The sequence below is a fragment of the Hydra viridissima genome, unplaced genomic scaffold (genome assembly GCF_058129835.1).
Source record: "Hydra viridissima isolate aposymbiotic clone 2 unplaced genomic scaffold, HvirCarnegie_v1 scaffold_11, whole genome shotgun sequence".
In the NCBI taxonomy this organism is placed as follows: Eukaryota; Metazoa; Cnidaria; class Hydrozoa; order Anthoathecata; family Hydridae; genus Hydra; species Hydra viridissima.
The window spans coordinates 11053004-11078583 of record NW_028324310.1 but is presented as its reverse complement, the minus strand read 5'-3'; the positions used below and the strand labels follow the sequence as shown (position 1 = coordinate 11078583).

General features: G+C 30.4%; 1 protein-coding gene across 1 annotated transcript; it reads left to right on the top strand.

Annotated features, from left to right (window-relative positions):
* Positions 1–13798: 13798 nt before the first annotated feature.
* Positions 13799–16360, top strand: LOC145191036 (tropomodulin-3-like). The gene is made up of 6 exons (XM_080067968.2): positions 13799–14448; positions 14591–14832; positions 15025–15108; positions 15199–15258; positions 15581–15725; positions 15860–16360. Exons 1-6 carry the CDS (start codon positions 14436–14438, stop codon positions 16147–16149), a joined length of 834 nt encoding a protein of 277 aa, XP_079924094.2. The 5' UTR covers positions 13799–14435; the 3' UTR covers positions 16150–16360.
* Positions 16361–25580: the final 9220 nt, after the last annotated feature.

The following is a 25580-nucleotide window of genomic DNA, read 5'->3' as shown; positions in this document are numbered from 1 at the left end:
ATTTATACACAAATGAATTCAAATTAAAATAAATTATACCTAAAGTACATTAGGAAAATACTGCTTATTTTAACTATAATTTATACAAATGTATCAAATGTATTAGATAACTTAGACAATTTTCAAGGGCAAAATTTTAAACTATCTTTAGTAAGTCGTTACTTAAACCTTGCTGTGCCAATGGTAAGTATAGATATATATTGAAACAAATACAGTATAGATATATATTGAAATATTAAAGATATATATTGTAATGATTTTTTTAAATAAATTAATTGTAATATATTCAATAGATATGTAGCTAAAAATTGCAAATAAACAAGTATTCAAGTCCAATCGCTGCAATACAATATGTACATCTAGACTATAATTTAGCTGATATTAAGCAAAGAACTTGTTTTGTATATACAAGCTAAGGTTAACGCAACAGTACTTATAATTTAAGAGGCATAAGAAAATTTACATTTACGTAAATATGTATATACATATACATACACAAACACGCTTTTATCAGGTATCAGGCATCGAAAGTTGGGTAAATAAGTTTCTGAAAACTGATGGATTAAATCATTTTTAACAAGAAACTAGGGCGGTGAGACAAATCGTACAGCTCGTTTTTTCTCCCTAAAATAACACCGGTTGAGTAACTTCTATTTGAGAGATCCAAGTTTACTTTTTTTTTACTCTTACATTTATAACGAAAAGTAAAAATTTTTCATGAATGAAATACTTTTTACGTTTACAGCCTGTTAAAACAATAATATGTCCCCAATAAAAACCCCGGATTACGTAGTCATCGAATTAATTTCATTTCCGTCGACTGCGAAACAAAACCATATTCTTTAGTCAACTTCTTTACGCAATCAAATATAAAAACCCCGATTAATGTACTATCACCTGGCTACATATACTACGCAAATAAATTTTCGGTACGTTAATCTTTTATGAAACAACTTTTATCATTTAAAAATAATAAAAATCCAATGATTTGTTCGGTACCAAACTAAATTATGCAAACCGCTACCAGTCGTGTCATAATCTTGAAAATCTCTTACTGCGAATCCTACATGTTCTAGAAAGCAGGCTAAACTAATGCAAAATAGCTGCGATATTCAATATATTTGAACGTGACTATTTAAATTCCTTTTTAACTCTTGCAAACAATAAAACCGACCAGTTAAAACTTTAACAATTATCAGTCATATGCAACTCAATAGCTAAAATAATAATGATAATAATAATAATAATAATAATAATAATACTAATAATAATAATAATAATAATAATAATAATAATAATAATAATAATAATAATAATAATAATAATAATAATAATAATAATAATAATAATAATAATAATAATAATAATAATAATAATAATAATAATAATAATAATAATAATAATAATAATAATAATAATAATAATAATAATAATAATAATAATAATAATAATAACAATAATTACAATAATAATAATAACAATAATAATAATAATAGCAATAATAATAATAATAACAATATTAACAATAATAATAATAATAATAATAACAATATTAACAATAATAATAATAATAATAATAATAATAATAAATAGTAAAGACCCAAAGACGTTAGGGAATGCCTTACTAAGGAGTCTTGTGGCAGCCTACTCACTTAAATAAGATTTCACTAAAACTAAAATATCTATTTTTTAAAAAAAAAAAAAAAGGTTTTTTGATATTGCGGCGCACAGTGGAAAATAAAGGTATGTTTCGGACCAAAAATCGATAACTTTTTTGTTACTAAAAATAGAGATTTGAAATTTTGCACAAATGTAAAGTAGTATATGACGCTTCTTGAGAAATACTTTTTATAAGAATTTTTTGTTATACAATATTAAAAATAAATAAATAAAAATCAAAAACTTCAAAATTGGCAGTTTGTTAATTTACACTTTAACACAATGCTTTACAAATGTATGAAAATACCTTAAAATTATTAAAAAGGACGAAAAATACATAAAGTGCTTACCTACTAATTATAGAAATATTTAAAAGAGTTTCTTAATAACAATTTTTAAATAGTTGCTTTTATGAAATAATGTATAGGTATATTAAGGTGGTACCAGGGTAAAATCAACTTTTTAACAAGAAATTGAAAACTATTAATAGACTTTAGCTCTTTTCTGTTAATGAACAAAAAAAATATATAAAACAGTAGCCCAAAAAAAAAAATTTTAGTGATGACGTCATTAATTATGCGCATAATTAGTGTTATGTTACCCCCAAAACTGCTTATTCTTTCATCTAATATAACTAACTCAAAAAGAGTCAAAACTGCTTGAAAATTTGAACATGAGTTCTTTAATGTATTAAGAATGTTGTCAATGAAACAGATTTTTTTAAAACATTTTTAATTTTACCAGGTTGACATTCGAACTTTAAGATATAAAATTAAAGGTAGTTTGGGACCAAAGCATGATAAAAATGAGTTTTAAATAAAAAAAAAAAAAAAAAATTTGCTTCACAGACAACATTCGTAATATGTTCATCTTTAAACCTGCAAAATTTCAGCCTATTATCTATTTTCTATGAAAAGTTATTTTTTCTGAAAAATTGAGATTTAGCGAGAAAAAAAGCGTTTCTAAGGTCGTTGTTATGAAGCAAGAACCAAACTGCTCTTTAAAAAAAGGCCAAATTTGATTAAAATTAAGAAGATTTTTGACTTTTTGCAATACGCATATTGAAATAGGAAGATTTAAGAATTCAAAACATTAATTTTGGTATTTTTCAAAATTTTATCAAAAATAGCCGTTTTTTACCCTGGTACCACCTTAAAGGTACTATATCATAACTACATAGGGACTTTCAGTTCCTGAAATCAGTTCGTTGACTTTCAAAAGCTGCAGAGTATCTTCATTAAGTTCTTGCACATTTCACGCAAAGAATTTATTTGGCTCTTTACTTCATCTACAACGGCTTTAGTTTTCTTGGAAATCTCTTTGCAGAATTCTATGCATATAGGTCGACAAAAACGAACATATGAAGGTGCCGGATTTTGCCAAACAACTGCGCCAGTTACTATATCAATTAGTTTGATAGGCATCAAAGAACTAGTAAACAAATTTGCATCAGAAATAAGTTCAGATTCCTCTGGAAGTTTCTACTTGTATTGGCTTTGGCCAGTGAAACCATCACAGCCCCATTTACTATATGAAAGTAAATGCTTGAATTCAATACTGTACACGGAATCTATGGTCAAAATTCTAGCTACAGTGTGATCCAATAAATCTTGTAGTTCCAGAATTTTCGGATGTGTGTTCGTAATTTCTATTGCAGAAGATGGTGGATAGCAGGTCTGTTTAATTTCTTGAATTTTACAATATGGTGGAAATATGGAACAATTTCGTTCATTAGTCACCTTCCTCATGTACAAATATTGTGCTTTTGTTAAATCTGAATCAATAAACACGCTGAGTGCTTCTTCATCAGTTAGCATATTTTTCTGGCTTGCGTTTTCCATAAAACTCGATATTAATTTTTTTTTTGTCTTTATCAGCAATCCTTAATGATTCCACAAGTTTTGCTTCTGCTTCTTCTCCTATTGAATGCAACGCCTAAAGATATGTATTAAAAATATGCTCGAATCCATATTCCTTAAGTAACATGGAATTTTTTCTTTTTTTTGCTGGATTCTGACGAATCTCCATAAGACACGCACGGCCTTCCGCGTTTTTCAAAAGAAGTAGATGGCGTGGAGTCGGTAATTGTCTCTTCTGAGTTAGGTAAAGATACACAATATCCAACCAATCACTGTTCTTAGATAAAAAAAGCTTCCTTTTTCCGTGACGCCAGTATCCATAGTTTATTAAAAGACGGAATAATGTGCCTTTGAATATCACCCATGATGAAACACAAGTTGTCCTCAGAAAGTTGATAATTTTCTTTTAAAATTGTTGACAGTGCCTCAACTGTCTTTCCTCTATCAATATAGGAAAGCAATAATTTACATTTAAAACACTTAAAAGTTGTCATTTTAACAAGTCACAAAAGTAACTAAAGTAATATTCAATACTCAAACGAGTTGATTTAATTTCCACTGTGAATTTGTTATACTGATATAAATGTTTCAACTCTTTATATATTGGCAGTGTACATTCACTACAAAAGGAGTGCAAAAATACAAGAATGCCATGGTATAAATAAAAAATTGATAATAAGTTAAAAAACATATACCAAGCTATTGTTATAAATGAACAAAATTTGAAACCACGATAAAAAGCGGTTTTCTGTTTTTTTACTTTTATCACTCTTTTCTCGATAATTTCGGAAACCGCACGTTTCTGCAACTCATTCTTATACATGTTTTTAATAAACACCTAGGCTACAATACTACATTAAATGTAAAGCGTGGGGAAGCGTGGCTAACTACCAAAAGTCTCAGTGAACTTGAAGAATATTAATTTTTTTCATTTATTTTATTGTTCAAATAATTACTCCTAAACTGAACCATATAAGTAAAAATGTATAATTTTCTTAAAATCTCCATAACATGAGCCTTTCAAAAATGTATAATACTTTATACTTATTCCTAGAAAGTTTTTTAGAAAATTAACTTTTAAAGTGATGAAGCGAACAGGTTTGAAATGAACATCCGCAAAAGTAATAAACAATAGGGCTTCAAATCTTTTATTTTTACATAAAATTATGTGAAATTCCTGCATTATAGTAATGATTGACCATTAAACTATTAAATAAAATTGAAATATAATGACAGTAGCGACATTAGTAAAAAACATTTATGATATGCTGTTGCTCTACAATTTTCCACTGTGCGGCGTCTTAACGGTATTTTAGTTGATTTTTAATCAGAATTTCAATCTGAAATTGTTTAAGCTGTTTGAAATCATGATGACCAATCTACACACAAAAAACAGTCAACAACAATTTATCTAGCCAACAACATGAACACGAAGTAGTTAAAAAATTTAATGATAAATGAATCAACATAATTGTTTTATTTAGCAAGAATGAGATTAAACATTATGTTTCGTTCAACAGAATTTCTTTTTTAAACTGATTTTTTCGCATCCAAGAAGTTTTTCCGCAACAAATTTTGTCATTGAAATTGTATTGAAAATAAAAAGCGCTCAACTAAATATATTGCGGGTATTTTAATATTTTATTTACCGCATTCCATCGATTGATGGAAGATATCAAACTCTTAGTTTAAGTTCTTTCCCCGGACCTCTCCAGGAATAAATCATATCACTTACATCATTATTTCTGATGAGTATAAAAAGAAAATAAGTAGTTTATTTCTTGATGAGGTAGGACATATCTACTTTACAATAACATTAGGATATTGTTTTTGGTATATTTCGTTAACTAACCCTATCTTTCAACTAACAAAGTACTAAGCTTTATGATTTTTTGGTGGACCAAACTTTAAAATCTGAACAGTTGGGGAGTTTGACACATAGTTTGTGTTTGATTCAACAATTCAGAAACTATTGAAGAATATTGGATAATATATATAATTACATAAATAAAAAACATATATAAAACATTATATAAATTTGATTATATACATATATGATATAGTTATATATTAAGTATTGCTATTTGTGGCGGTAGCAGAGACGTAATTTAAAAAGACTTTATAGTTTAAAAGGATCAATTGAATACTAAAGTGATATTTTTTTTATAAATTTGTTTGACTTGTTTCATTTATAAGCAAAAAATTGAAAAACATCAAAAGCCAGAAGTTTGACATTTACATTGACGTGGAGAAAAAACGACACAGTGGGTTGATTGATGTTTTAAAAATCATACAAAGTTGAGACGTAACAAGTTGTGAAATATTTCTGTTAAATGTAGTTGTTAAAAATAGACAAAAGGTTTACTTCTGTAAATAAGCTTTTCGTAACAAAATGTCAGCAGTTAAACAGAAAAATTCAGTTTTAAAGCCATAGATTACAAATTTTTTAATTCTCCTCAGAAAAAAGTTAAACTCATATTTTTAAAATTCGTTTAGCTAAAAAATTTTGCTTTCATTTTAAGAAATACAAACAGCTCTAATATTTTTTTCATACTTTCGACAAAAATGAATTATTTCTCCGTAATATTTAAATTCAACTCCATTTGATGATATTTTATAACATATTTTTAATAGATGTTTTTTTAGATTTTGATGATAGATATTTCAGTTTTGGTTATATTCTCTTACTTATGGTCATAAAATGGGCTCCACAAAAAGGATTTTAGACCTTAGAAAATATAAAATAAAATAATTTGTCATGGATCCAGATATGGGGGTTTAAAGTAAAACATATTCACAATTTTCTGATTAATTTGATTCAAAGACTCATAGAATGCAGTTTAAAACAACCATTAAGACAAAATTCAATATTTGGTTCAGCTTCTACAATGAATTTATTAATTAAGTTTTAGCTAATTGTAATAACTCTGGTGCCGTCAACCATAAAAACGAATTATTTTGAAAGGCTAACAGATGGGAAGCCAATATAATTACAACTATAATGATAAGTTGTTCAACGCGACAAACAAGGTATAAGGCCACAAAATACTGACAAAGTGCAGTTTGTCGGCCTTAAAAAAGAAATTACGAAAGATTTGTTAATTTGATTGTAAATTTTTTTGTTTGTGTATGTAAATTTTTTTTTTAGCGTATGCAATCTCTATATTTAGTACTTTTAATAAATTCAAATTGCAGAGGTCAAAGTTTATTAACACTATCAAACGAAAATGAGATCGCAAATGACCAAGATTATGAAAAAAAAATGTTTACTTTGCTGAGCGAAGTAAAGCAAACAATTATTTTGTTAACTTTTATTACGAACATTTAAAAAAAAAATTTTAGACATCCTCCTTTTCTGAAAAAGGAAGTTTGAGCAAAAGAAATCCTAAACCTCAAAGCTCCTTGAAATCAGATGGTAATTTATTTCTTGTTTGTTTTATGGTGTTAGGTTGTCGACACCCTCAGTTTTAGCACCTAGTTTTAAACTTAATTTTAGGACCACGTTATTAAAATGAAAACAAAAATTAAAAGATTGGGCAATTTTAAATATTTTTTTATTAGTACAGAACAAACCTAGAAACAAAGTAGCAGAAGTAAACATTAGGTGAGGATTTGATGTTCTTAGATATAGATCTCTTTTTCCTTTTTTTTCTTCTGTGACAAAAGGTGGCATTCTTTTTTCGATGAAAACACATATAAACTCTACTTTTTTTTTAAAAGAAAAAAAAAACAGCTTTATATTTATCAGTTTCTTTTATATGCATTATTGTAATCTCCTTTGAGAATATTTTTTAAGATAAAAGTCATTTAAAAAAGCATTCCGCTATCATGATTAGTACTTTGCAGAATAAATTAAAAATCAAAATAAGTTTTATAAAAGGTTTTTGTTAAATTTTTACTTTATTATTTTAACGTAGAGCCTCGTGGCATTAAAACGTTAAACGTTAAATTTTAATTCATAGATAGATACCAGCGTTTTAAACAGTTGCTGCATTGCTTACCAAGCGTGAAGAAGAATTTCTTTTTAATTTAACGCCAGGTTAAATTTTGCCAGATTAAAAATTAATTTACTTGAAGATTAAAACTTAACTTTATGATGATTAGATCTTCATGTAAATTAGCATCAAATTATTGCATGCATTAAAATTTAATGTTTTAATGTCGCATTATGATGCAAGGTATTACGGTAAATATTTATGCAGTACTCATAAATATAGTGCCCAAGTAAAATGTATACATGTGTAAATTTTTGTATTGAACATATATATCCTAAGATATATCTTAATGATAATACATCATTATAAAAATAAGATATGGTTGCCTAAAAATTTTTTTTTCCATTTTGTAAATACATAAAGTATTTACAAAATGGAAAAAAAAATTTTTTTTCGAGTTAGAGCGGCATTCACAGATTTTTTTATTTGAACCTAATTAATATTTTGATAGTTGAAGGAAGTCAGATGACATTATGATAACTTCAGGGTATTAGGAAAAATAGGATAATGGTATGCTATGTAAAAAAAATGAAAATAAATCTTTGTTAATTATACCTGTCTCTTGCCCATCAAGTTTTGAATATGCAGTTATAGAAGCACCAGAACGGCTTAGGAAAAAGAGATATCTGTGTTAGTTTTTTAAAGCCTGGTATTTCAAGATATTTTATAACAATTCATTTAAAAAAGCCAAAAGTACTTCAGTCACATGTCAAGTTTTTTAATGAAAGGTTAATCGATCACGAAAGACAGGTCGCAGAAGGAAAAAAAGTAAATAATATTTAAAAAAGATATTTGGGCTAAAATATTTCCTCCAAAATTAGTGCCTTTAATATATTTACAATCAGGTGTAAAAGGAGAAGAGGAAAGAGTAAGACAAAAGATTAAAAATTGCTTTTTTTCACGTAATACTTTCAGTGGCGGATCCAGGAAAAATATTGATTGTAGCAAAAGTAAAACCAGAGAACCACAGCAACAGTGGCGTAGCTAGGTCAAGGAGGACCTTTTTTTTTTTTTTTTTTTCCTAAGATATGGATACCCTTCAAAAATTTAAAAAGTTTTGCTGGCAGAAATTGTTTAATTCGGCGGTGTTACATAGTTTAATCTGATCTATTAAAGAATGGTTGTTTGCTTTTAACGCTTGATACAGCTCCATTTCTTTTATAAAAAAAAGTTTATAAACCATATATAAAGTAATATTAATTTAACCAAGTACAATTTTGGTTTTTTGCTACACTTGCTGAAGGTTCTCGGTTAATGACTTTTAGTTCTTATATAAGACCTCCTTGTTAATAAAAAGGTGATACTAAATATGTATTCAATATTATAAATGCACGGGGGTAAGCTTAGAGTTAATTGAAAACATGACAAACAGGATTTTGCTGCAGTTGCAACACATAATTTGCCATTTTATTTCACTCCCAGTCAAAATTAAGTAGCTACGCTGCGAAATGTTTGACATTCTTACAAAAATTTATGAACACGAGAGACAAAACCCTATAAAAACTCGGGTTTTTTTTTAGCGAAAATGTTATTTTTTGATTTAGTAAAATTAGTTAAGCTATATATATATATATATATATTCATTTATGTGTGTAGAAAATAATAATAAATGTAATCCGAGTTGACTGTAGAAATTGCTTCACTTGCTACACCCTGGATCCGTTCCTGACTTTGGTCAATGACTGTACTATTCTATGATAGTAATTTGCCAGATGGTTGTAATATCCTAGCTTTTAAACTTCATTTTATTTTAGTCCAAGTCGATGATCAGCCGGAAGAATTCAATTTCGGCAAACACTTTTATGAACCTCGTACATAGTCCAATGAGTTTTTGAGATTTAAAACTTTTTTAATATGTTTGATTTGTTGTGTTGTTTGGTGTTTGTGTAAGCCGATTGCAGTTAAAGTTATTAACCATTGCATCATCGTTTCTTTTGCGTTTTGAATTACTAAAAATAATTATTTTTTGACTGAAAGATTTGCAACGTTACTTATACAATGAGAATATTCTGCTGAAGATACGAGTTCTGCAATATGACTGCTCCACCAGCCTAAGCTGCAGGCTTTGTCATAAACTTATAACAACATAAGTAAAAACAATAACGGATGTAAATGTTGGGGAAATTGTTTAAATAGTTTTTGAGATTCAGGCGAAGAGGGGACATGTACCATGCTCTTTGGGTCTCCCTTCTCATAATTCGCTTTTAAATTCATATTTGAATTATCTTCACAAGTTCTTCCATGGCATTTTGTTTTATAATTCCCTCTTAATATTCTTAAGCTTGTTAAAACTACACAACTGGAAAATTTTGAATTGTGGCCAAAAATGAGTCAATTAAATATTCCTTTGAACCTAATTAACCTCTTTCTTGCATAACTGATAGATTTTATTTTTGTTATTCTTGTCAACCACTTTTCAATTAAGCTCATCTTCACTGATAGCAGTGAGGATCAAAATAACCCAAAAATAACGCGTTTCACATAAAATAAGCAAAAATAACGCGTTTCACATAAAATAACCGAAAGATAACGCGTTTCACATAAAATTTTTAATTTAAAACCTGTTAAGTTTTAGCGTAATAAGGTTAAAAAAAAATACAGTTTAAAAAATGAAGTCTTTGCTGCGACGCTGAACTGCTTTAAGATAACAAAATGAGTGTCGAGTTAAAGTAATTCGCGATAAAGAGGTAAACATGAAGTTTTGAGAAAAACAACTTGAAATGAAATTTTCTGTTAAAACACTTTATCGTTAATGTGTCGAATCAACTAATCAACTAATACACTTTGCATTAACTTTTTTTGCTTCTGATCAAAGATATACATTATGATTGAAAGCATTTCTTAATTATTTAGTTTTTTAATCAAATTTGAACCAACGATAGTTTAAAATAGCTTAAATAAGAAATAACTTTCTAGTTTGAATAAAAGAAATTTACAGTATATCATGAAAAATGATACCAATGAAATGAGCTGGAGATAGCCTTGATAAATATACTGTTCATTACGCAGATTTTTCTTCTTACTAATCTACTGCTACTAGTCTACTGCTTACTAGCCTACTATCTCCTGATACAGTTTCAGCCACCATATCCTCATACCTGTGAGATAAATTTGGCACAAAAAAAATCCGCCGATGTTTTATTTTGGCACCTAAATTTTTTTTTGCGGATTATAAAAGGGCAAACTTTAAGTTTCGTATCATAAATAGTTTGTCTTAGAACTAACTTTACCCCTAAGTTACCCCTAGGACTAATCTTGCTCAAACCCAGAAAACTTCAACTAGGATCAAAAGTCCGCGAAAAAATACACGACGCTAATTTAACGTTTTATGATTGTTGACTGAAGTAATAAAATATTGTAATTATTTTTAGTTTTTATTAACAGAGAGTTCTTTAGTTTACATATTTAATTCTTAGTATTTTAAGCCGCTTTATCTTTTTATTTTGAAGTTTCAAAATGCAAGTTATGCTTTTATTGAGTTTGTTAAGTGATTGTATTTTTAAAAAAATGTGCGAAGTTAAAAAATTTAGTAAAAAGGGATTATTCTTTATAAGAAAAGGATTATGTTTTATAAGTTAAAATGTAAATTAGAGTTTTCGTTGGGTTAAAGCTATATATGGTTACAATATTTCTTCATTGTTGATGTTTCAATTTGCAATAAAAAACGTTTAGGCCAAAGTACAATAGCGCCAAAAAACCTTGAAAAAAAAACCAACATCAATGTCCAACATTTTTTTGAGATAAATTCTCTTCCAAGCCAATGTCGAACATCTCATTATTTACTTTACAAAAAATTGGCTTTGGATACAAATTTAAGTTATCTATTCTTTTATATCAATCTGTTTGGAGGCTCAAGTTAATTGAAGTTTTTATTCATTCAACTACTAGAATTTGTTAATTTATGGTAGTTGAATGCATAAAAACTTGTGAAAGATGGGAACGCCGAATACTTAGCATTTTTATCTAATGATTCATTTTTTTTTATTGACAAGTATCTTTAGTTACACAACATAGGAAGGATTTCACGTTGCTTATTTGTATTTATGTAAAACTTTAAAATACAGGAGTAGTTTTATATTCTTTTTCAGCCACACAGGAATCCCATATTTCTCAGCTCAATTGATCTTGTCATAATACTATTATGAACTCAGTACTGCTCTACAAGAATGAAACAATCTATACAAAGTATTTATAAGAAAATCTTTAACAAACAAATAAATCCATTTTCCTTCATTTGTAAATCGTATAAAAAATAATAAAGCAAAACTTTATAAAAGTAGACTTAAAATCAATCGAAAGTGACAGTAAAAAAGTCATCTTAGCAACTATTGTGATCACAGTTATTTGCTGTTAAATTTTAGCAGCTTTAATGAACTCATGAGACTTTGAAGCTATTTAGTTATTTAGGATTGGGTGAGTAAGGGTGTTCAACTGGCTCTCGATATTTATTAGTGTAAGATCAATGTGATTTTTCTACGGTAACTCTTTTAAGATCTTCTATGATAAGCCTTCAAGATTAGCATTTTTAATTATTTCACATCTAATTGAACTACTTAACGCTTTCTGCAAAACTACAATTATCAACTTTCCAGAGGCTACATGTAAAGTTATAGTTATTGGGAAGTTTTCACAGTTGTGTCCGAATGGAATACCATAATCCGTTGAAAAAAATATGTTATTTTTCTGGTATTTTTTTCTCACTCTAACGGAGAAACTTGTAGATAAATTTTTGTAAATACTTTTATTAAATGTGGTATGGTTGACCGAACTGAGCGCGCAATTACAATTATTCTGTTGAATTACCTACAATAATGCAAAGCTTTTTTTTTCTCTCTTTTTTGCATTCTGAACTTTATTAACAAAAAATCTTTGTAAAGATGGAGATTTTCATGTTGATCTAATTAATTAGTTACGATTGGTCTGTTATGATCTTACGAAGATATAAGTTTATTACTAAACCCGAGGTTTATAAGATTAATTAGATTCTTTAGATTACAAGCAAACCTTTGTGAATAAATCTCATTCTCAGTTTGGCATGCTACGACCAATAGAATTAAAGCGACAAATTAAAAGCTTGATTTACAACGATTTACTATTTTTGGAGAGAATATGTTCTCAGAAAAAATGAGATTGCCTAGCTTTTGGAATCTTTTGTCCAAAAACAATGTACAGTTTATTTTGGAACAAGATCACTCATCACTCTCTGTACTCTTTTTAAAGCTAATATTTTTACAAAACTGGATAAATATCGAAAGCATATTCAACGCCTGCGTAATAAACAATCCAATCAAAGTTACAAATATTTCCTAATAAAAGTTGACAAAAATCTGTTATTGAAAGCAGTCGCGACGCACACCTAAATATTATATTTCCCACCCATTATTCGGATTAGAAAAAAATGAATTTTTGCTAAACTTGTTTGCTTAAGCGATAAAAATTGGCTCTGACACAGTTATTAAGATCACTTAATAAAACTAAAGTTGAGCACAACATCAGTAAATAGGACTAATTTTATCAACAATATTCTTAAATATAAAAATACTTTAAATTCACAATAAGAATATTTTATACAATCAGTTTAGTTTAATTTTTAAAAATGTAGATTTATTTTTTATCAAAAGTTTGTTATTGTAACAAAAGCCTTAATAAGAGTGAATGAAAGTTTTCAACTTTTTAAACAACACGAGGAAGGATGTTTGTACTTTGTTTCGCGTACACAATTTATTTCATTTATTAAAATGTTATTATATGCTAATATGGCTATTATACCACCATTTTAATTGCTAAAAAACGCATCCAAACAGTTAAATCGAATCTAAACGATTAAATCAGAAATTAAAAACAAATATAAAACTTGTTTGTTTAACGTCCAACGGATCAATCCCTTAATACCAACATACGTGTTTATCGAGCTTAAATAACAATAAGAAACCGCAGGTAAACTGCTCTTACTGCTCCTTTTTTTAGATTTCAGTAAAAATCCTCATTCAATTAAGATCACCATGTTTTAAAAAAAGGGAAGATAAAACAACTGTAAATAAACTAAAGAACTGGGTACTTTAAAATAAATCGTTGCCCCAGTTCAACAGTGTAATTACCCAAAAATAGTGATTTTGAAATGTGTGTTTATTCTGAACGATGAAGACGTGATCTTTCCAGTGCATCATTGCTAAATATCAAAAAAGTTTATTTTCCATCGCTGTTTAACTTTTTTTACTTTTTTTCTTTTTCTTTTTTGATTCTTCATTTGAAAGATATTCTTTGGGTTTTGTAATTTCAAAGTCATTTTTCTCTGAGGTTCTGCTGGGTAAAATCTAGATTTAAATTTCAGCCTTTTTTTAACGATTTATTACTGAGATTTATCTGTAAAAAATAGAAATAAGAAAAAACTTAACGATTGCATCTCACAGTTTTATCGCTTTCATCTTATTATGAAATATTTCATCTGTATTATAAAAATAAACAGAGGTAAACACTGCAACAATAAACAACGGAAAATTGAGTAGGAAAAAACCCGAAGAAAACCAAACAGTTTTAGCACGACCAAAAAAATTGTGACGTTTCGCATATTTTTTTCCTCACAGTTTTTTTTTAGACGTTTTTTTTTTTACTCTTTTTTTTTAAAAAAACTTTAAAATGTTTAATAAATTCCCTTTGTTGAATAAAAATAATGTCCGGCTATTATTTGCAAATAACATCAAGAATGTAGCAAGGAGTCTCTGAATATTTGCGTGGTTTTACCAAAAGATAAGGAAAGCTTTATTGATCCTGCTCGAATTTCCACGCTATAAAAACCGGATTGGACGATTTTATGTATTCATTACGTTGGTATCAGGATTACAAAACACAAATCACGCGTTTTTAACAAAAAAAAAAAGCTATCTTATTTTCCGTTAGATATTCGGATATAGAGCAATAAAACATGCCGTATAAAGGTAAACCATTGTTTAGTTATATATTTTTTAACTTTATTTTCTCATGATTTCAGGGGAAACCCATTTTTCTAAAATAGCAGAACAAGGAGAAAATCATTTTCATTTAGGTTTTTCAGATTGCTCACTAACTAATTTTGTTTAGACTTCGCAGTAACTCCGGACCGTGGGCGGGTAATGTCATTATCAGACGAAGATACTGATCTAGATGTGAACCTTCTATTGCAGTGCTTATCGGAAGATACAGACGATGTATTTTGCATTCGAATCAATAACATAAAGATTGATACTCAAGTTTTATATGCCATTTTTGAAGCTTTGAAAACCACAAAGAAAATTTGTCATTTATCTCTTGCTGGACTAAACATCAACGATGAAAGAGGTTTGGTACGTATTTTACCGAAGTTTAATTTGACGGTTACCAAATGGCAAAATAAATCCACTTTGTGCCCTCTGTTTTCATAATTTTTTACAAATATTTTTAACTTATTAATTTTAAATTTTTCTAGCATCATAAATTTTTTTTATTTAAAAGTTTTTTGATTACCTTTACAAATTTTAAAGTTTTTTTTTAAAAAGGTTCTCAATGAAGCTCTCAAAGAAAACAACACTTTGCAGACTTTGAATTTGGAATCAAACGATTTAACAAATATCGTTATTGAAGTAAATTTGATTAGAAATAATTTTCTTGAATGATTTTTTTTTGATCATCTAGTTTTAATAGTTAACAGCTTTTTTATGTTTATTTTTTAGCCTTTGTGTGCAATATTGGAGACCCACAAAACACTTCGAGAATTTAAATGTGCACACCAGGTATATTTTAACTTCTTTAAAAATCTCCAATTCACATCACATTTAATTAAAATTAGTTACTAAGAGTTTAAAATAATTAAATTTAGCTGAGCGAAAATCTAAAGAGCAACTTTTGATATTAAAATCTTTCCGTCTAAAGCATCGAACTGTTCTAGACCTGTCTGGAACAATACAATCAACTAGATTAACCGTTATAACTTTTAATCTTCTTAAGTTCCCTTATAAGTAAAGGAAAAGAAAAAACGAAGATATTTTTCATCTTTTTTTAATTAGGTCTAAATCACTTGTTAATTTTCTTTTCCCGCTGAAATTCGCTGTTTAGAAAAATGGTTTGGGAAGCAGAGGCGAAGAAGCTATGGCAAGAGCTTTAAACAAAAATGATAGACTTCTGAAATTGTCTTATCCATTCAACGTTCCATCAGCAAGAAGCTTAGCTGATCGTTGTCACATTCGAAATCAAGAACTATGTGAGTAAATTTACTTCAAACAGTTTTTAAATGCCAATTCAAATTACAGCGGCCACCTCTACGTGACCACCTGTTATTTGTTACAACCATTTTTTTTCCTCAGTTTTTCAAACTAATTTTAATACTTTATGAAGTACGACAAAAACGCACCAGAGGCGAGGACTTCTACAACTACAATGAAGAAATCAAAAAAAGGGACGAGCATCCTCAACCCTGGATAAAGGAAAAGACTGAAAACAAAAACGAAGTAATGAAATTTAAAATAAATGAGCAAAGAAGAAGTATGAAAAAAGTTCCTGATTTTAACAAAATGCGTTTTGAAGCGAAGCAGAGAGCAATCGAAAATGCGAAACCCGTTATTGATAATGAATTAGCTGCAAAGCTTGCGTCAGCTAAGAAGAATAGCGGGCGAGTTTATCGCTAGAAAGTTTTTCTTTATTGTTAAATACGTTTTATGACGGCCCAAGTCACATGTATATATGTTTTTTTGTGTAAATAAGTTGTAAGTAATATTTTATATTTTACTGTGCATTAACGCAGTGTTAAACTTTCTTGTCAATATTGCATAGTTTTTGACGTTTTGCCAAAACTGTTATTTGAGCGTTGAAGGCGGATATTAAAGATTACTCTGACGACGTTGCTTGTTATGAAATTCATAGTTAAAACATCTTATCAAGTTTTTTAAAGCGCCGGTATTATAAAAAAAATAATTCCCCCGTTTTTACTGATAAAATTTGAAATTAATACAGATAAAGTGTTTTGAACATTTATAGGCTACACTGAAAACTTTTCGACCATGCGATATATGAAAAAATGTTACTTTAAAAAATACTTTCATAAAAGAAAAAAACAAATTTGCTTGAAATATTTTAAACAAAAAAAACTTTATTTTCGTGTATTTATTTCATTCTCATTATTGAATGGTATTTGTGTGATTAAATACAAGTTATAAAAACCTCAGAGGTTTCGTAGTGAACTCGAGAATGGGAACGGTACAAATCAAAGTATTTTTGTTGTCTATTCGCACTGATGTGCAGTTACAATAAATAGTTTTTTTAGGTAAATAGTGTCGTAAGGGAAATTTATTTTAAGAGTTTGTTATAAAGTCCAGTTACCTTACAATAATTCAAAACTTTGCAAAAATTAAAATTGCGAAAGCATTAGAAAGAAAAAAAACACCTTTCCGTTAAAAAATCTTTACATTATAAGGCAAACATGCACATGATTTCTTGTTTTATTGGAAGAAAACCTGTGATTGCTATCAAAATCAAAAAGTAATGGTGATTTCTGTTTTAAATACGTTTTCCGATGAAGATGATCAGAAAACAAGTTATTAAAGTCATTCCGGTTCTTAATTAATAATTTTTAGCATACATAGTTCTTGTGTATATAATTATAGATGCATAGTAATTTTTATACTGACAAGTGTTATTTTTTTAGAAAATAATAACTAATTTTAATTAATCTTTATAGAGTTTTTGTCACCTATTATAATATTACGTCACCTGATTGAGTTCCGAACAATATGTGGACCAACCCGCTATACTAAGGTATCTGGTATTGCATTTCCCACAAGGGTACTGGAAGTTGCAAAGTATATATGAGTTGAATAAACCAATTTAGTTACAAAGACACCCTTGAAAATAAGCTTTTACCATCTGCTGAACTTTTTTATGGTGAAAGTCAAGCATGGAAATTCCAATCGAATGGATGTACAGCTTGTACTTATTATAGCTGAGGGACTGCTATGACAAATTTTAAATCTTGGTCCCCTGTTTTTTACAGCAGTTTTTATGCAAGAATTAAGAAATTAAATATCAGCTGGTAAAAATTTAATCTCACAATACAATTTTTATGAATAAAATGGGCTTTTTTAATGAAAAAACAAGCATATAGGATTTTAGCTCTCATTTTCCATGAGAAATTTAATGGTAGTTTTTTCAATCGACGATGGAAGTATATTGTGCATGACTTTAACCGTCTACTTAGCACAAATATTTGACCATTGAGTTGCAATTGTTGTTAACTCAACTAACCAAAAATTACTTAAAAATTACTTTATTATTTTAAATGATATTTGTACATCTTTCCCAGATTATCATAATTTTCCTGATTATAAAACTGGTCAGATAGCCAGGTGTCAATCACTAAAAATATCACTGATCTTCAGTTCAATGTTTAAATTCTGGAAGAAAAATTTAAACAAGTTTTTTTTTATTTATATTTGGATGATTTTTTACTATAGGAAAGCTTCCTCTTTTCTTAAACTGCTTAAAACAAGTAAATAAGTGATGATGGAAAACCATTCTATCTGCATCCTTCAGAGCATCTCCAGAATTTAAAAAGTTGCTTTCAGTTGTACATACCCTTCTGTTATTTTACTAATGCACAAATAATTGAGACTTGAAGAGGCAGTTCTCTCTTCAAGTAATCATTGATTACATGTGGAAACATTATATATTGGGAACATGATGCTGGCATCCAATACGAAAAGATTTATCTAACCCAAGGATAAAAAATGTTTTTGTAGCTGCGCTAGCAGATTCTTCTGTGTTTGCAGAAGTTCCATCAGAAATGATTATCCTAATTGCAAATCAAAGTTATATACATAAAGCCCAGTTTTCATACCGTTTAATATTGTTTCGTCTTTTCCATTGATCAGCACAAGGATCGCTAGTTTAATTTGTCTATTTTCGTTTTATGCCGTGAAGGACCGATTTTTATTGCTTCGAACACTGAGAGAGCGGTTCACTACAACACGAAGTCTCCAAATACAACTTGCTGAGGTTCATGGAAGTTTTTTTAGTCAAGACAACATAAGAAGAAGACTTCGTGCTTTAAATTTACGACTTCAGACGGCAGCTACTGGTCCCAGATTGTCTGTAGACTACCGAAGAAACAGGCTGGTTTTTGCAAGGAGGCAAATGAGTTGGGAAATACATAATTGGGGACAGGTCTTATTTACAGATGAATCAAGATTTTGCCTTGTAAGTTCTGATTGCCGCCCAAGAGTATGCAGACGACCAAACGAAAGATATTTGGCTTGTAACATTCGAGAAAGCACTTTATATGGAAGTATGGGGCTCATTGGTGGTATGGGGCGAAATATCTTTGACAGCTTGGAAATGGATTCCTTATTATGCAGGATAATGCTAGACCACATATGGCACATAAGACATGTACCAGAAAAAATCTGCGCGTGTTCTGATGTGGTGTTTACGGAAACAGTGCATCATTTTAAATAGCTAATTGTTTTAAAATGTCATTGTATTAATCTTATTCAAAATTTAAAAAGCTCTGTTATTAAAACAATTAGTTTTAATTGAAACGTCATCAAATCAAGATAAGAAGCGAGAAAAAATTTTGTATTTTCTCGTTGAAAATCCTGGTGTATCAAACAAAACAATTTCTAAAGAGCTGCAGATTGCTTTGAGAACAGTGCAGAGCGTTGTGAAACGATTTAAGGACACTGGTACAATCAAAAGGAAATCGTTTTGTTAGACGAGATCTTGGTAAAAAAGTGAAAGGTGCCTCAGACAGAAAACCGGAGATTTCTGTTCGAACTTTAGCGAATAAATTTAAGATAAGTGCTTTCACTATACAGAGTAAAGAGAAATTAATGGCTATAAATCTTATAAAAAGAAAAAAGTTCCTCGTCGTGAAGAAAAGCGAGAAAATGTCGCAATTCAATGTTCAAAGCTTGTCTATAAAAAATTGTGTACTAAAAAATCTTGTTTGATTTTTGACGATGAAACTTGTTGTGCTGCATATTTCCGATCTCTTCCAGGACACCAATATTATTCAGCAATTAATTGCAAGAAACTGAATTCCAACTATAAATGAATTGGAATGCAAAAGTTCGCTAAAAAATTCTTAATTTGGCAAGCAATTTGTAAATGTAGTAAAAGAAGCTCTTGTTTTGTGACTACGGGAATAATTAACACCAAAATATACATTAAAAGAATGCCTTAAGAAACGTTTTTAACAACACACACGGGTAACCCGTTATTTTGGCCCGATTTAGCTCATTTCACTACTCTGGGACAACTTTAAACTGGCTTAGAGAACATAAAGTAGATTTCGTTGAAAAACACTGCAATCCACCAAATTGTCCCGAACTACATTCTATCGAAAGATATTGGGCTCTTGTCAAAAGAAAACTAAGGTTCAATGTAAAAGAAGCCAAAAACATTAAAGACTTCAAAAATAAATGGATTAGAGCTACCAAGAAAGTCCAGCCGAAGACTGTGCAAAAGCTGATGTCGAGTGTAAAACGCAAAGTGCGTGCGTTCTCACGTACAAAACTTCACAAACTTTCTTAAGTGAAATTTAATAATATTAATATATGTACTTTTAAAATATGTATAACATTCAATATCGAAATACAATAGCTAAATAAATATCCTTTATAATGTCCGCGCAGATTTTTTCTGGTACAAGTCTTATTGTTACTGAATACTTAGATATTGTTAATATTGAAGTTTTGGAGTGGCCAGCTTGCAGTTCAGATATGAACCCAATAGAGCATCTTTGGGACATAATGGAACACCGTGTTAGAAGCCAACATCCACTACTTAACAGCCGAAACGAGCTGCGACAAAGTCTTATCCGCGTGTGGGAAGATATCCCTCAAGAAACGATTACATCTCTAATTGAAAGTATGCCACGGCACTGTCAGGCTGTGATAAAGAGGTGGTATCAAGAGGTGGTAATACCAGTTATTAATAAGTCAAAAATGTTTCAATTTAAGCTGTATTAGTGTGCATAACAATAGTAATCATTTTACTTTACTTTGTTAAACGAACCATGTTTTTGGTTTAAGTTTTTTTTTCTACATCCTCAAAGTCAATTTTATTATTATCATCGAAATATTTGTGTTCATATGTTCTATATTTAATATGTTTGTCAAAATGTATGTTAACACTGACGACAATTAAAATAAATCGAAATGTATAAGTAGTGCTTTATTTTGCGGTTAAGTTTATAAATTGAGTTATGTATTGTTTTCACTTTCTTCATTTCCTAAAAACATAACTTTAGATGTCACACTTTGATACCTTGTGACGTTTTTTAGTAACAATACCAGAAATAGCAAGCAAAACTTCTGTGCAATCATCGCATAACTGAGCTTCAAGTATTTCTGACTCTTATTTCTGAGGATAAGATTAAAAAACTAAATCAATTTTATTATCGTTTTCAGATTATAAGCTTTCATTCCTTACCTTCTTTTAAAAGTGATCTACGAGCCAAATTCATTTAGCGCTTAAAAATTCACGTAAACCAGCAAGAGTGTTAGTGGAGACCAAATATAGTTGCAGCACATTTTAAAAAACTATTTATTTCCAATAACTTTGATTTTCTTTTTTTAATATTTATGTAGGGTGATAAAATAGATGTTTGTGACGTATTAATCCATTATTGATAGTTATGATATACAAAACCTAGTTATCCTGCGATAATGAAAATTAAATGAAAAAAAAATCTCTTGTCCGATGTCGCAACTTACTCTCCAGTGCAAAGTTACAACATTTAACGAGGCAAGTTGCAACACAAAAGATAAACCTTGTAGAGCCCTCATAAATATTATACACATAAATTTTGTATTTAAGAAAAATTTCCTAGAGAAATTTACTGAAATCTTCTGCATATAAAATTATGTTTAATATCAAAGTAAACTAAAATAGAATTTTTTTAAACAATTTTTACAAAAAATTCTATGTTAGGTCACAACTAGGAAATGCGGATTCTGGCGCATTGATACCTTTCCATACTTAAGGATTCTGGCGCATTGATACCTTTCCATACTTAAGGATTCTGGCGCATTGATACCTTTCCATACTTAAGGATTCTGGCGCATTGATACCTTTCCATACTTAAGGATTCTGGCGCATTGATACCTTTCCATACTTAAGGATTCTGACGCATTGATACCTTTCCATACTTAAGCTGACCTTTTTTTTTGACGTATTAATATCTTGCCAGAACCTGCAATGAAGTATTAAAAATGTTTCTTGCCGTAAGCTATTCCAGACCAAAGACTTTATCATAAATTTAAAACAAGGTCTTTTTTTTATAATGTCCAATAGCCAAGGTGTGAATGCCATCCTTTTGTATGATCCTTTTGTCGTCGTTAGCGCTGAGTGCGACTTTGTTGATTTCTTCAGTGAAAACATTGTGATGATGAGATCTGAAAACGTTCATGGTTGCAAGCTTTTCTTTGTTATTTATTAAGCAGTCGTAATAATCTAGATGATTTATTTTATTTTTAACAACGATCTTCTTGACTCCTTTGCATTTTTTGTGTTCTTGATCTTCTTTTTCAATTTCTTCAGGGATGAAGTAGGAGTAGAGCTTGGGTCGAAGTCCAACAAACTCTTTAATTTGTTTACCAGCAGCCTCATCTTTGAACATTCCGATAACCTTTTTATTTTCGCCTACTTTGAAGCCAACGTTTTGAATGGCAGGATGGTCTTTAGGAAATTCGCTCGTGTCAAATTTTTCAAGTACATCATCGGCAATATCTTGATAAAAATCTTCTGTTTTGATTTCATAGATGAGCGAGTCAGTGTCAGTCATGAGTAATTTTGCGCGATCGCCGTATTTAGGTTTCATGTAGTCGTAGTGCTGTTCAAACATGAGAGTTTTGCTTATGTCCAGGATACACATTCCCAAGTAAACAGGCTTGTCGTAAAAGAGTTTTGTTCTCTTCATGTGAACCGCGATCAGGTTTTCATCAAAAATGGTATTTCGCTCATAATTAGGTTTTCTTGACAATTTTAAGACTTCTTTTCTCGTGGTAATAAGCCTAACATCAACATGCTTTTGAATATTCTCCATGGTTTTTCCAAACACGGAGTTGTTCATGAGCTTAAAAAATTCTTTTTCAAATTCGTTTTTAGCTTTTGCTCTTAATTGGGTGTTGAGATCAATGTATTGTTTCATAAAAGGTTCTTCTTCAAAGGTGATACCACGATGAATTTTGGTGATGACAAGTCCAAGTCGTTCATAGAGTTTCATGTTTTCATGATGAACGACATATTTTTCTTTGTTGTTTAAATTGGGAACGAGCTTGTCGACTTTATTAATTTTCAATCTTTCAGGAGCCAAAGGGTAGTCGTTGTGTAAATCGTGAAGCTCTTCAGGATAGGTTAAATCAACTTCGAGAATGCACGGCATAGATTTCCAATCAGACAATTCGTCTTCAGTCATCCATCTGAATCCTCCAACGGGAAGAGGTTTGCTCATTGCCCATCCATACAAATTGTTAGCATCTAAGTATTGGATGAATGTAGATGGTTTTGAAGGATCGTAGGAATCGCCCATGTATTTGTTGTTAGCAGTCCCATGTCGGTTGGAGATCATGCTAATTCCGCCACGTATCCCTCTTTGAAACATGAGAAGCATGTCAGGGTCAAATAGAAGCTCTAATCGAATTCCAGTTAATTTTAACATTGCATCCCAAGCCAAACCGGGGGAGGTGTAATACCAAGGAGGGTCAAGCCTGTAATAGGTACGACACACGTCTCTGAAATTTTCAAAGACATTGGCAAGATTAAGAACGTCGGACACGTTGTACAGCTCGTGGTAATCTTTAAAGGTTTCGCATCCAAATACTTTCCAAACGTTTTGCGCATGCGCATAGTCTTCATCGCTGATGTGTTTATCGTTTAGTCTAGAATAAAAGGCTTCTTTTGGTGGCAATTGCGTTTCGGAAAACTTTTCAATCGAGTCCACCCATTCGTAAGGGTAAACGCCTTTTCTTAGCAGCAAATTTCTTTGTTCTCCGCTGTAGAATGAATTGAGATGTTTGCACATGATGTCTCCTTTTTTAAATCTTCTATGAGCGCAATCTTTGCAATTGGCTTTGCACTTGCATTTTTTGCCTTTCTTATCAAGACAGTCCTTTTTGCATGTCTTAGGGTCTAATTTAGAGCACTCCTCACACAAATCTTTAACAAGGTTGTCAGTTAAATCTTCTAAAGGGCTTTGCATGAACCTGCAGCTGTCAATGAACCTCAATTCTTTCCATACTTCCTGAAGTTTACCCTTCTTATTAATAAATTCTCTCACTTTGATGCTTTTCGAGAAGCTGATGTACTTTTCTTCATTGTTGGGTATGCATTTTAATTTCCCGCCTAATTTCTTGATGAACAAATGGCTGTCATAGCCGGACAAATTATGGAAGGCAACGGGTATGAATTTTGGAATTTTATAATCCAAGTTGCATTTGTTATGAGCAGCTCCTCGATAATTTCCAGTCAAATGACAGTGGTCTAAGACTTTATCACCGTCAAGATCTTTTTCGCAAATATGGCATTGAGTAGCCTGTTCAAAATTCTTTTCATCCTCATCAGTCATGACTTTCTTTTTTATTAAATCAATCTTGTCGAAAATCTTTTTAAGGTTTTTTTCGAGCGAGTCTATGAACTTTTGAGCCACATCGTCATCATCGCTTTCTGCTGTGTATGAAACAGGTTTTCCTTTGTAAAGGTTGTCGTCAAAGCATTTGATGTAATAGCAGAAGGAGCTTGGAACGTGCTTTTGATACTGTTTGGTGTACGACTGTTTACTATCATATTCAGTGTTGTCATCGATGGGTTTGATGAAACTTTCAAAGTCAGCATATACGACGTATGGAACTTTCATAGACATTTTATAGTTTTTAAACTGAACGGTTGTTCCTTCTTTAGGAAGTTCAATTCTTACTGAGGTGTTATCATAACAATAAGGTTGATGATGTTGAAGCTTTTCTTCCTGGTCATAACCTTGCAAGCAATTTCTGCAATAATGTTGTTTTCTTTTACCTTTTGATGTTTGCGTAGACAACAATCGACTCAAACTTTTAATCACGCAATAATGGTCAGTGTCTTCGTTTGAAATAAACAACAAATCAACACAATGCTTTCGATCTAAAAATTCAGATGTTCGCAAAGGGTAAGCTCTTCTGATTTTAGAACCAAGTCTTCATCAATTCTTTCGTTGTCTCTATTTTTCAGATTCAACGCTCGAGTGACCGACCATTTAAAGCATTGAGTGACCGACCATTTAAAGCATTTAAAGCGTTGTTTTTCATGTTGATGATCGCCTTTTTGTTTTTCAGATCGTCAGGCAGCTCCATGTAGGATCCACCGCTGAGAGGCACGTAATCAGTAAAGTTAACGTCCATTTTTAAAATCTTTGACACGACGCAATTGGATCCCATCTTATTATATTTATCACTACGCTCCAAGACTTTTTCTTCCATCTCACTCATTAACGTTCTTAAATCTGTAGCCGCTAGAATAATCTCCGAGTTGGATGAAAAATTTGCTTCCCGAGTCACTTCTTCACCAGTCGTGATGCTTACAGATTTCATTTCACACGTTAAAATAATTCTTACCTTTGTGTTTCTTTCCCCTTCCATGGTTTGAATGGCAGACTCTCTTACCAAATTAAAAAAGGCTGCAAGGTCTTGATATCGAGAAGACGGCTTGTAAAAAAATTGTCTCACAGCACGCTCTGCTGAATGTTCAGTCATATTAAACTTTACTGTAAATGGTCTTGGAGCATCAAATACAAGTCCTTTGAGAGACTTGATCGTTTTTTCCACTCCACTTTTCACGCTGCTTACTGTATTCTTCACAGGCGCTGGAACATACGGATCAATGACGGTAAGCACTTGGTTAAAACCATGAGTGACAGCCGTTGCAATCCTTGAAAACAGTCCAGGTCTCGGTGGAATGACTGGTTTTGGTAGGATGACAGGCGATGAATCTAAAACCGGCTCATCAAGGATGTGTCTTTGCAAATGAATTGGTTTCGGAGCAATAGGAGGTTTTTGCACGACAGGTCTCGGTGGAATTGTTGATGGTTTCG

Bases quoted from the DNA above. Each gene is read 5' to 3' on its own strand.
- LOC145191036 (XM_080067968.2), top strand. The intron at 14,833-15,024 runs GTACGTATTTTA...TTTTTTAAAAAG, and splicing joins TCAACGATGAAAGAGGTTTG to GTTCTCAATGAAGCTCTCAA. The intron at 15,726-15,859 runs GTGAGTAAATTT...TACTTTATGAAG, and splicing joins CATTCGAAATCAAGAACTAT to TACGACAAAAACGCACCAGA.